This window comes from Somniosus microcephalus, chromosome 8 (assembly GCF_052327205.1).
Source record: "Somniosus microcephalus isolate GS21.2 chromosome 8, FLI_Smic_1.0, whole genome shotgun sequence".
In the NCBI taxonomy this organism is placed as follows: Eukaryota; Metazoa; Chordata; class Chondrichthyes; order Squaliformes; family Somniosidae; genus Somniosus; species Somniosus microcephalus.
Genome location: NC_140994.1, coordinates 35,873,717 through 35,886,746, shown reverse-complemented (window position 1 = coordinate 35,886,746; position 13,030 = coordinate 35,873,717). Strand labels below are relative to the sequence as shown.

At 44.2% G+C, this 13,030-nt stretch overlaps 2 protein-coding genes across 3 annotated transcripts in view; one reads left to right on the top strand and one right to left on the bottom strand.

The window, feature by feature from the left end:
• The window catches only part of sec23ip (SEC23 interacting protein), a 124,807-nt gene extending 117,647 nt beyond the window's left edge, over positions 1 to 7,160 (bottom strand). For both annotated transcript variants that reach the window (XM_085994547.1, XM_085994548.1), the window contains exons 1-2: positions 6,944 to 7,160; positions 133 to 671 (exon numbers count right to left, since the gene is read on the bottom strand). In XM_085994547.1, coding sequence (XP_085850673.1) covers positions 133 to 671; positions 6,944 to 7,079 — 675 coding nt within the window. In that variant the 5' untranslated portion in view covers positions 7,080 to 7,160. The remainder of the gene's footprint in view (positions 1 to 132; positions 672 to 6,943) is intronic.
• Positions 7,161 to 7,335: 175 nt separating this feature from the next.
• The window catches only part of mcmbp (minichromosome maintenance complex binding protein), a 39,544-nt gene continuing 33,849 nt past the window's right edge, over positions 7,336 to 13,030 (top strand). The window contains exons 1-2 of the mRNA XM_085994544.1: positions 7,336 to 7,568; positions 11,421 to 11,506. Of these exons, the coding sequence (XP_085850670.1) occupies positions 7,511 to 7,568; positions 11,421 to 11,506 (144 nt within the window). The 5' untranslated portion in view covers positions 7,336 to 7,510. The remainder of the gene's footprint in view (positions 7,569 to 11,420; positions 11,507 to 13,030) is intronic.

Sequence of the window (13,030 nt, the reverse complement as noted above, 5' to 3'; positions counted from 1 at the left end):
GTAATTGGCAGTTGTATTGCAATTTTTTATTTCCAAATTGTTCTATTCAGTCTGTGATTAAACAGAAGATCACACAGTTAATACAACAAACAGTAACAAGCATTTTGACAGTTAGCTGTTAGCTCGACTTACCTGTGGTGGAGACACTGGTGGCGTCTGGTAGAGATGATTGGCTGGGGCAGTAGGCTGAAAGGGGGGCACCTGGGGGGAACTTTGGCTTTGCTGAAGCTGATGTGGGATAAAGTAGGGGTTGGCTCGGTTACTCTGCAGATTTTGGCGATAAGGATTGTAATTCTGCTGGGTCTGAGGAGGGGAAACAGACGTGACAGCAGTTGCTGTGGAAACCCCAAGCTGAGTATTCTGATACGTTGTGCTAACATGCTGAGAGACTGGGGGCGCCATGAAGCCGGGCTGAGACTGTGGGCTCTGAAAGGCGAAGGGATCCTGCGCAGAATGCGCTGGCGGAGCAAGAGGTGCTTCAGCTGGAGCCTTTGAGAATGAAGCTGTCCCTGCAGGTGGTGTTGCCGTTGTGAAAGGATGGTGTCCAATGTTCGCAAAAGGATCATTGTTGGTTGCAGCCTGAGTGAAATAGCTGAATGCTGGTGGGTGGCTTGTGGAAGCGGAAGTCTGACCCACAAAACTATCCTCCTCACCAACATCTGTTGATTCATCTGTTAGAAAACACAACAGCAAAACAGTCTTAACTTTGTTGCTGCTTAATTTTTTTTTTAAATTGTTATAATTATCTTTTTAAAAAATCTTTATGATTTGTACTTGGTTTAGCGAGCGTCTAGTTTAAGGATATTGGCTGGATGGATTTATGAACTTATTAACTCAAAGTGTAAACAAAACAATCACTACCACCACTTTTTTAGTACCTTTAACATAGCAGAATTCTAATGCTACTGCAGAAAGGGGGGGGGGGGGGGGGAGAATTGGATTCAAAAGCAGGAGCTAAAAATTAGGGAGAGGAGGTCAAAAAGGAAGGTTTTGAGATGGGAAGAGGAAGAAGCGGTTACAAACTAAATTCCAAAGTATGGGATTGTGATAACTGAATTTTTATATAAACAGTGTAAATTCAGCTCATTAATGCAATTTTCCCCAAATTAAAAGTACAGTAATCCCTCCCCAACCGCGGGGGATACGTCCCTGAAAACCCCCGTGGTTGGTAAAACCGCGGTTGGCAAATATAAGACCTTATGGGAAAAATGGGGTATGGGGGAACGTGGCTGCATTTACACTCATCAGAGCCTAAGTAAGTTGCTTTATTTTAAATAACTCAAGAAGCTCCTCGACGTCATCAGGCTGTATGTCGGCCAGCCCCTCGCCTCCCAAACGCCGCGCAACCTTCACAATGCGCTGAACTTCAGCATCAACTGTAGGGAAGCCTCGGAGGTCATTCACTGCCTCCCTCCAACGTTTAACCCAGCAGGCGTTGAGTGTCGTCTTCTTCAGTTCATCCATCGATTCTTTGAAGTTGGTGATGCAGTCAGCGATGGTGTAATCCTTCCAGCAAGTTTTCACCGTCAGTGTTACGTCATCCTCCATAGCCTCCATCATGCGGTCAAAACTGCGTCGTATGTAGTATGCCTTGAAGGTGGCCATCACACCTTGGTCCATGGGTTGAAGGAGTGAAGTCGTATTGGGAGGTAGGAAGACGACTTCAATATTAGGGTGGGCTCCACGTCATGCACAAAACAGTTATGAAACCAGTCCATGAAGACTGCAGCAGTAACCCACGCTTTGCGGTTAGAACGCCAAAAGACGGAGATAGTTTTTGTTTATGCCCTTCAGAGCGCGGGGATTCACACACACAATATTTCCACGAGTGGAGCGAGACCACACGTGGTAGTAAATATGCTCAAAAAGAGCGGCGTGGATGAATACAGTCTCGTGTTTGGAAGCGCGACCCGTGAAACTTGAAAATTAAAAACCGCGTATACGCAAAATTCACTGCCGCAGTTGGCAAAATTTGTGGCAGAGAGGAAACCATGTATACTTGAAATCCGCATTGCGGCGGGATGCCAAATTTGACTTTAGCATTAAAAACAAACAAGATTTTATTTTGATTTAAACAGAATTTTGGTGACTACTTTGACTTTTTAAATAAAAACAGTGGCACCAATTCTGAGACTCCTTCAAGACATTTTTATTAGAAGTAATTTTTACCCCACAACCTTGGATAAGTCAAGAAACTTTGTTTCTGAAAAGTGAATTCCACTTTAATAAGACTTTGGAAACAAATCCTAGCATTCCTTGAAAGCGTCCCAAACACATGGATACATATGGCTAAAGAGCTATCTTGTTGAATACTTAACAAGTTAGTTAGAAAAACAACAAACAGGTAGGAAAGTTTAAAAAATGCCTTCAGGAAAAACTCACTTTTACCACCACAACAGGCCTTTCTGCTTTGCAGGAAAGTTTATCAAATTAAATAAATCATCTATAGCCAGCATTTTCCACAGAACATATAAAAGTACATGATTGTTTATGTTATCAGACTATTGGAGTTTGCCTCCATCAGCATTTTGTTCAGTTTACACTGACACTCACGCTCTCCTTACAGCTAAGCTACTGACCACTGTCACATGAATCCAGAAATGACAGCACATTAGTGTATGGCATTCAGTTACGAAGCTGTTTAAAGAACAAAGATCTTGATCCCCGCAGCAACTCATGACCAAATAGAAGAGAAATTCACGGAGTTCAGCACAGGCACAATCAACTGGAAACCAAACTCAGCAGACATAGAATAGTTGTGAAAAGAAACTTGAAATTGCTGTATATGGAGATTAAGTTAAAGCAAGTTCAGGCAAGTTACTAATTGCACATTAAAATTTATGCCTCTCATCTGGCAAGTGCGACTACTGTATACGCATATAAGTCCAAGATAGTGCAGGATATAATCGGAAGAAGAAAAGACATGGCCCGGATTTTACAGTAAAAATAACGGTGAGGCAATCGGTGCTCACCATTATTAACAAATAAGTAACTCGGAGAGCAACTTCTGCCGTCCGCACACGAGCAGTTAAATGCAGAAATCAGGAAGTTGCTGTCTGAGTTGCTCTGCTCCTCCAGAAACTTCACTAACAGTATCTCGCCGAGAGACTCGGCATTGAAACATATGGAACGGCGTTAAGTTGGGGTACTTACACAATACCCACTAAACACGCCAGAAAGGGTTAGGGCTTGTCCAGTCAAATGCATGTGAATTTTTAAACAGCGTGGCAAGTCTTAATTACTGCCAAACAACTCCTCTGGCACTGAAAATTAACTTTTACATTCCTTCAGATTTTAAAAAATGTAAATTTCTTTTTACTTTTTCTTTCTGTCTTTTATCTCTCCTTTCTTAATCCCATCTTTATTTCCCTCTCTTTATTTCACTTTCTGTACACGATTTGGCATTAACTATTCTAACGTACACTTCCTGGTTTAGACTCTGCGTGCCTCAGTAGGGATTCCTCAATCTGGTTGGTTGAGGACACACCATTGCTTGCCCTGTTCACGCAGGTCTGAATCCCTGTAGGGGGCGCTGCGCTGAAATGGCTTTCTAATTACCACAACCTCCAGTGCAAAAGCACCGTTTGTTCGCTGCTGACTGCACAAGCTGGGCCCATATCTACGCCAATCAGTTGGCAAGGGGTATTAAACAGGGCTGCTAACTCTGACCTTTACTAAGTTCTTGAACTATATCTATAATTAATTACTACGGCTGGAAATGGAGTACGCGTGCATCTAGAGCAACGTTCCCCTAAGGTGCGTGGCCGCGCAGATTGCAAGGTCCTGCGCAGGCCACTCGCCAGCTGCTTGTCACTGGGAGAGATACGGCGCATGCGTGGCCGTGCAGCAAGTTTAAAGGGCCCGCGCAGGGAAAACATTTTAGAGGGAACATTGATCTAGAGGTAAAATCCCTCCCTTTTCTTAATTTGAACATCTATTTTTGCTTTCTTTCTTTCCTCCAAACCCAGTTAGCAAACCTTCTCCCCACTTCAAGCTTCTGGCTCAAGCCATACTGACTTTTTCAGGCCCCTTTTCCAACTTGCAGTTGGAATCCTGTGCAAAATCTTTAAAAAACAATTAAAATACAAAGATTGAACACAGAACTGCCGTAAGAGCTTGGGGGAAATGATCAGAGGTAGGGGAGGGGAGGGGAGGAGAACAGAATAGGGAGACCGCGAATCGGGCTCAAATCCAGAGGGATGCTTAAAATGGGCCCACAGCTAGGGAATAGGATCTCTGAGCTTGTTCCTGTGCTGAAAACAAAATGCATGTTATGCAATAGGTTTCTTGTTTTTAAACTCATCATTCCAATTGCTCCCAATACTGCCATCACCGCCATTGGTATTGTATAGCTCTGACATAACCCAAGTTTGGAATATCAAAATCTATAATTATACTGCTGGATGTTAAATATTTTTCAACTGTCGGCAGTTTATAAAAGAGACATCATTCCTAGTTCATCATGGACTTCATCTGCCCCATAACATGAATATTTGTTTGTATCTTCTGAGACCAGTGATCTTTACTTCTACATTTAGATTTCCACAGCCCTCAGTACCATCAGCTGCAATTGAAAAGGATTCCAGAGATGAGTGCTTGTCGTGAACACACAACATAACCAATAGCATCCGTCAGTTAGATGAGCCATTAAAGCAAGATCCTGTCTGACTGTTCAGATAAAAAATCCTATTGCATTATTCAAAGAGAGTTCTTCTGATGTCCTGGCCAACATTCAACTCTCAACCAATACCAAAGAGCAGATGAACAAGTTATTCATCTCACCATTTGTGGAACATTGCTGGCCCAGAATGGCTGCTGTGTTTGCCTACATAATAACAGTCGGTACACTTCAAAAGCTAACACATGGTTTATTTCATGAAAAGTTCTCAGACATTTCAACATGACAAGGAATTTTCTAAATGAAAGTATTTAAATGAATGTACAATAGAAAAAATAGCAGCAAAAAGTAAAAGAATGTATCAATTTACATGATATAAATTTAGGTTCTAAGTTGCAATGCTTTACCAGAAAAAAATTATTCACCAGAAGTTCAAATGAAGCCTGCTAGTGTACAAAAACATTAAAGATACTGTGCTAACTGGATCCCAATTTTTTTAGAACAAATGACATTGCGAACACATCTTCACTAGTAAACTTTAATTCCTACTTATATAGGAGAAATGCTAACGTTATGATTCCACGTAGAGGCGAGGCTTCACACACTTTGGTCAATATATACTACACACCTGGGCTGAACATCTATAGTGAACGTCCAGCAAAGGATTTCAGAAATCAGCACGTTTCCCAAACCCCTCGCCCCACCCCGCAAATTGCAGTGCAATATGTGCACAAGATTGAGTCTTTTTTAGCATTCCTGTATTGTGCTAATATTTTGCTAACTATTGCTACTTCCTGAAGATAGCATTTAAAATAAAACGTGTTGACTTCCAATTTCAACTGCTCCATGTGTGCACATCCATCTGCACAGTGCATTCACCAAAACCACAAGACTACATCTCATTAAGAAAGTCTTGCATTTATATAGTGCCTTTCACAACCTCAGGACATCCTAAAGCACTTTACAGCCAATGAAGTACTTTTGAAGTGTAATCACTGTTGTAATGTAGGAAACACGGCAGCCAATTTGCACACAAACAGCAATGTGATAGTGACCATTTTTTTTTTTTAGTGTCGGTTGGGGGATAAATATTGGCCAGGACACCGGGGATAACTCACCTGGCTCCTCTTCTAAATAGTGCCATGGGATCTTTTACGTCCACCCGAGAGAGCAGACGGGGCCTCGGTTTAACGTCTCATCCGAAAGACAGCACCTCCAACAGTGCAGCACTCCCTCAGTACTGCACTGGAGTGTCAGCCTAGATTTTTGTGCTCAAGTCTCTGGAGTGGGACTTGAACCCACAACCTTCTGACTCAGAGGAGAGAGTGCTACCCACTGTGACACAGCTGACAGTGCTGCAACTCCAGCATCTGGGGGCATACAGAAGTCTTCCATAGTGTTAATTTCCCACAGAATAAAGCAAATATGCTGTACCTGTTATAAAAATGGCCAATATGAAGTATAGACAACATATACAACAGAATAAAATAAACCATGAGTTAGTCTGGGCTGCATAAACTAACTTGCTGGAGTGATCCATTTAACATCACTCGTGTTTTTTGTTGAACTACTGACTTTTGTTGTATGTCCTCTTGAGAATAAACCACTTGAATTTCTCTTTGATGGAACATACACGTCAGAACTCTTGGGGCGCAGGTCAGAGGATTGGCTGTGACACAGGCTACCTAGTGTCAACTGTGGCTCAGTTGGTAACACTCTCGCCTCTGAGCCAGAAGGTTGTGGGTTCAAAGTCCCACTCTGGAGACTTGAGCACAAAAATCTCATCTGACCCTCCAGTGCAGCACTGCACTGTTGGAGGTGCTGTCTTTCGGATGTGACGTTAAAACGCGGCTCCATCTGCTCTCTCAGGTGGATGTAAAAGATTCCATAGCACTATTTCGAAGAAGAGCAGGGGAGTTATCCCCAGTATCCTGGGGAATATTTATCCCTCAACGAACATCACTGGTCATGGTCACATTGTTGTTTGTGGAAGCTAACTGCGCAAATTGGCTGCCGCATTTCCTACATTACAACAAGTGACTACACTTCATTGATTATAAAGCACTTTGGGACGTCCGGCGGTGGTGAATAGGCGCTATGTAAATGCAAGTCTGTCTTTTCTAAACCATTCCCCTTCCCTCCCTCACATTGGGCAGATGATCGCTGGATGGATTGAGGAACACTTTCTGAGCAGTTTAATTGAAGCACACAATCGATCGATCGATGTTGCCCCTGAAGTTGGTGACTCGCACTTGTTCACACTGGGAGGAGGGAAGCAGCAACTCCCACAGCGCGCTATGGCCAAAAAAAAGCTCAGTCACCCACCGGCTGAGAGAAGACTGGCGTCCGCTACTGCCGCCGCTTGCACCTGCGCCTGGCTGACGGGGATGAAGGGCACGGGAAAGCTGAACTCGGTGTCGGACGAGAAGAGCAAGTTGGTGCTCGGCTTCTTTTCGGCCATCTTCCGTCCGTTTCCTCCCGCCCCCCCTCACCATCAGCTTTCAGCACCACGTAGTCACAACGGCTCCGCGGAGCGCAGGGGGCCGGGCTGGGGTCAGAGGGGAAGGCGGCGCGTGACGTCACGACGTCGGTTGGGGGGGAAGGCGGCGCGTGACGTCACGACGTCGGGGGGAAGAGAAGAAGGCGGCGCGTGACGTCACGACGTCGGCCCGGGTGCGAGGGTGGGGGGGAGAGAGGGAGAGGAGAGGAGAGGAGAGGGCAGGGTCAGAGGTCGGCGGCGGCGTAAAGTGACGCGGGTTTCCCGCCATTGACCTCGGCGGCGGCTGAAGCGCGAGCTCTGGAAGTTGGAAGCTGGAGACGGAGAGAAAAGTTCCCCGGGCTGTGCAACCCCAGCCCGAGACTCGCCGTCCCCGGCAGCAGCTCCTGCTCAACATGCCTTGTGTGGATGACTGGGTGAACGACCCCCTGGGCGCGGTGCAGGGCATTTTTGGTGAGCGTTTGTTTGTGGCCTACTTTTTTTAATTTAATTTCCTCCTCCCCCGTCCCGCCTCCTTTTCTCTCCTCTGCGATTGCAGAGCAGCTCCAGAACCGGCATCTTCACCCTGTCAGACTCCTAACCTCGCTCTGCTCTCACCCAGCTTTTCAAATCTTCTTCCAGCTTCTGGGCTGCCTTAATGGTTCAATTCAGAGGCATGTTTGAAGTTAACAGCTTAAGTCTTTTTTTAAGCAAAAGACGCTTTTTTTTCAGAAAATCAATTGTTTCTTGTAAACTGGTTGCATACTTAGAGCATTTAAACTATAAATTATTTTAAATGCATTGACAATGTATTTTGTATTGTTAGTGGCCAAGTTTTTTGGAATCTGTAAAAGAACAATCGGGTTGGAGGGAGGGGGAGGTGGGAAGAGGATCGCAAAGGCACGAAATTAGATTCTTCGATTTTCCAAAATGTTTTCATGTCTCTATTTTAAATTGCAAGTTTGTCGAAATATCAGAAGGCTGCCAACGTGTTGTGCTGTCGGTAATTTGCGTTGTGTGCGTGTAGGGGATTTCCTTTAGTAGACAAGATGATAAGTTGGGCAAATGATAAAATGTGTTCCCCCATAATTTATGTAATACCTGCCAGTAACGGAACCCAGCAGCATTGACGTTACTGGGTAAATTCCTGGAAGGGTCTGTGTGATGCACACAGCCTGGCATTGAACTTTCTAGACAAGTCGCAGGTTGCAGTATCTGTTTTTGTCACTGTTAAATCTCAAATCATGGTTTTAGTGAGAGCATTTGTGATCCAGTACTACCATTTAAAAAAAATAAAAATAAAAAAATAACTAGATTGAATATCCTTCTGAACATGTACATCAGATCGCATTAGAATTGTTGCAGAATCCAGTTCTTGCATGATTAGAGTATTAATCTATCCAGTGCTCTGGTTCTTCATGGTCACATTGAGATTCACAAGTTGCATATGTCTGATCTGCACAAAACTGGTCAGGCCGTTGGGCCAGAGAAGCTGATGTGAGTGGCCATGATCAAGGATTTAACTAGAGTTGTAAAAGCAGCTTGTGTGCCAGTTTACCCCGAGGCCTCTGATTTTCCTATGTGGTGAGTAGCTGATCTCATCTGTGTTGTCAGGATGCTGTGATTGGGAAACGGGTGCATCCATTACTATCGGGGAGGAAAATTTCAAGGGACGTTGCAATGTTGTCTCTGTTTGTACATTTCCTCGTGGTTCGCACTTGCAGAGTCTGGAGAGCAGTTATGATCAGCTCTGGGTGTCAGCTGTGGCTCCGTTGGTAGCACTCTTGCCTCTGAGTCAGAAGGACGCGGGTCCAAGTCCCACTCCAGGGGTGCGGGTCCAAGTCCCACTCCAGGGGCGCGGGTCCAAAAATCTAGGCTGACACTCCAGTAGAGTGCTGCATTGTCGGAGGTGCTGTCTTTCGAATGAGATGTTAAACTGAGGCCCAGTTTCCCCCCTCAGGTGGACGTAAAAGATCCCATGGCATTATTTTGTAGAAGAGCAGGGGAATTATCCCCAGTGTCCTGGCCAATATTTATCCCTCAATCAACGTTACTAAAAAAACAGATTATCTAGTCATTAATGGCATTGCTGCTTGTGGTGCGCAAATTGGCTGCCGTGTTTCCTACATTATAACAGTAACTACACTTCAAAAGTACTTAATTGGCTGGAAAGGCGCGATATAAATGCAAGTCTTTCTTTCTATGAAAGGGTATATTGGGAAATGAGAGTCCTGTCTTCCTGAAACCTTGAGCTATGCAAATTTGGTCGTTATATATTGAGCATTCTTTGAAAATCAGTGTAGGAACTGGTTTTTGGCATCCAATTAAACCCCAAGGTAGATTGTTGCACAAGCCTGGGGGATTGAGGATGCATTTATGCTATAACTGTAACGCCAGGACGAAGCGGGTACGGCCCTACTTGACTCCAGAGCAAAGCAGAGTGAGACGACCTTCTTCAGGGTGTCACACTTCACTCAAGTATCAGGTTGACGACTACTTCACATCAGGATTGAACTTGTAGTGTAAATACATCCCAATGTGCTTGTATTGTATAACCATCCTAATGAAAATTAAGCCGTCTATAGCTTAATGTATCAGTTGTTTAGTTTGTTTCTTGCCTTAGAGGATAGTGTGAAGTCGTGTAAGGAGTCTTCCATGGATCTATCCTTGGCAAAGTCCTCTTCCTCATCTCAATCCTGCCCTCCTGCCCTTTTTTTAACATCATCCAAAGGCATGTGGTTTTCTGGCATGTGTATGCTAACAACATCCAGCTCTACCTTTCTGCCACCACTCTCGACCCCTCCACTAGCTCTGTGCTGTCGGACTGCTTGTCTGTCATCCCAATTTCGGCACATCCACGACCGGAAGACTGAAACTGCTGTCTTTGGTTCCTGCCACAAACTCTACCCTTGCCACCGATTCCAACCCCTGCCTCCCTGTCTTGGGTTGAACAGGACTCAATGTCTTATTTGACCCCACGCTGAGCTTCCGACCCCCATATCCACTCCATCACAAAGATCCTACTTCAATCTCTGTAACATCGCCTGCCTCCACCTCTGCTTCAGCCTATATGCTGGTGGAACTCTCATCCATGTCTTGTCACTTCTTGACTTGATTATTCCAACGCTGTCCTGGCTGGCCTCCCATCCTCCACGCGGTGAAAATTTTAGCTCATCCAAAAATCTGCTGCACGTATCCTATCCCACACTACGTCCAGCTCATCCATTACTCCCAAATTGGTGATCGACATTGACTCCCGCTCCCACATCATCTCCCAGTCAACATTTCCATCCTTGTGTTTAAATTTCTTAATGGCCTTGCCCTTCTCCATCTCTGTAACCCTGCCCCTCACCCCCCTCCCCAAACTTTTCCATTCCCCTGGCAGCTTGTGCATCCCTCCGTCCCACCAGCTGTCTAGGCCCCACGCTCTGGAATTCCCTCCCTAAACCCCTACACCTTTCCTCCTTTAAGATCCTCCTTGCACCCCATATGTTTGCTTATCCCTCCTAATATCTCCTCCTTTGTCATAGAGTCATACAGTTATACAGCACCGAAAGAGGCCCTTCGGCCCATCCTGTCCGCGCCGGCCATCAAGCCCTTTCTATTCTAATCCCATTTTCCAGCACTTGGTCCGTAGCCTTGTATGCTACGGTGTTTCAAGTGCTTATCTAAATGCTTCTTGAATGTAGTGAGGGTTCCTGCCTCTACCACCCTTTCAGGCAGTGAGTTCCAGATTCCAACCACCCTCTGGATTAAAAGGTTTTTCCTCAAATCCCCTCTAAACCTCCTGCCCCTTACCTTGAAACTATGCCCCCTGGTTATTGACCCCTCTACTAAGGGGAAAAGTTCCTTTCTATCTATCCTATTTATGCCCCTCATAATTTTGTACACCTCAATCAGGTCCCCCCTCAGCCTTCTCTGCTCCAAGGAAAACAACCCCCAGCCTGTCCAGTCTCTCTTCATAGCTGAAGCGCTCCAGCCCAGGTAACATCCTGGTAAATCTCCTCTGCACCCTCTCCAATGCAATCACATCCCTCCTATAGTGTGGAGACCAGAACTGCACACAGTATTCCAGCTGTGGCCTAACTAACGTTTTGTACAGCTCCATCATAACCTCCTTCCCTTTGTCTAGGCTTCCATTTGTTCTGTCTGATTATGTATCCTGGGACGTTGCCTTTATGTGAAGGGTGCTATATAAATGGAAGTTGTTGCCCAAGTGCACCTTTGACATGCCTCGCCACCCACTCGAAACCCATGAATATCAAACTGTAGGTTCGGAAATGGTTTTAAAACCTGGGACTTGATTTGAAATTTTGCTTTTTGCAGTTCAAAATGGTGCCAGTGGTGAATGGGAAAAAAAAGTGGTTGAATATTTCAGAGAGAAGCTAAAGGAGACGACTGCAACAAATTGGGTAAGTGGTTATTGAGGTCAATCTATTACCAATGTAATGGGAGTGTGAACAGAGACTTCATTTCCTTGTCAGAGTTGTGAGGAATGAGACCATTTCAAAATATTGGAGTTATTGTTTATAAAGTTATTCAATTCTTTAACAAATCTCTAGTGAATGCTTGTGTCACATCAGAACATTGAGTTAAATGCCAGTATATAGCACAATTATAGGACTGAATAAATGCTGTGTAATGAACCGGGTATCTGATAACAATGTAATTGGCCCAACTAGCCTCTTGGTACCAACACTATGAAATCTTGCTGTATACTTTTATTTATTTTTACAGTTCTACCACCTCAAATTGCCCCCACTGCCAACGTAATTAAATACTTTAATTTGACATGCATACCGCAAGTAATGTACCCCAGTGTTAAATAGCTGAAAATGCTCTTTTGAAAAACGGCCCATGTAAAGAATCTATGATATAATTATATCTGATCTCAAAGCAAAACACAAACAAGTGCAATTTTTGGTCTTTGCCATAGTCTCACTTATTATTTATACTCAAAAAATCAGATGAAAAGACTTCAGGTTGCATATACAATTAAGATTTTCCCCTCTGAGTTCAAAATGTTCACTTAATTCACATTCAAAGACTGTCTCCTGCTCCCTAGGACTTTGAGAGTGTTACCAACTTGCTTAAAGCTTCCTGATACCAAAAGTTAGAGAAGGAATTGATTCTGTTGACGCTCCCTTTAACAGTTGCCTTGTACAACTCAAACACTGGCCTGGATTTTGTGGTCAGCAGTGAACAAGCTTACACTTGATCTGTGGGCTTTTGCACTGGAACTTGCTGTGATTCGAAATCCATTTCAGCACGGCGCCCGCGACAGGAGACCTGGGACCTGTGTGAACAGACCAAGCAACTGTGTATCTACATAACCAATCAGATTGAAGAATCCTTACTGAGCCTAAAGCAGGAAGTGTAAGTTAGAATAGTTAAATTATGTACAGAAAGCGAAATAGAGAGGGAAAGAATGATGGAATTAAGAAAGAAAGAGAGAGATAAGAGAAAGAAAAAGTTTTTAAAAACATTATTTACAATTTTAATTTTTTTTAAATCTCCAACAATAATTAAAATCTGAAGGAATGAGACTCAACACTTGTAAAAGTTAATTTTCAGTGTCAGAGCGGTTGTTTGGCAGTAATTAAGACTTATCACACCGCTAAAAATTCACTTACACTTGAATGGACAAGCCCTAACTTTTTCTGGTGTGTTTAGTGGGTATCTATCACATAAGCAATGTTCCCTGTAAGCTGCACTTTGTTCTGCGCGATCTGTTTCTTTTACTGTGCAGCCCCTTTAAATTTCTGCGCTTGCGCGGTACTTGCAATGGAAAAGCCGGTGAGCGGCCTGCACGGGTCTTTTCCCATTGCTGTGCAGCTGAGAGGGGACACTGTACGTACGTACCCTACCCTCACATCGTTCCATGTGTTTCAATGCAGAGTTCCTCAGCGTGATACTGTCGGAGCGAAGCTTCTGGA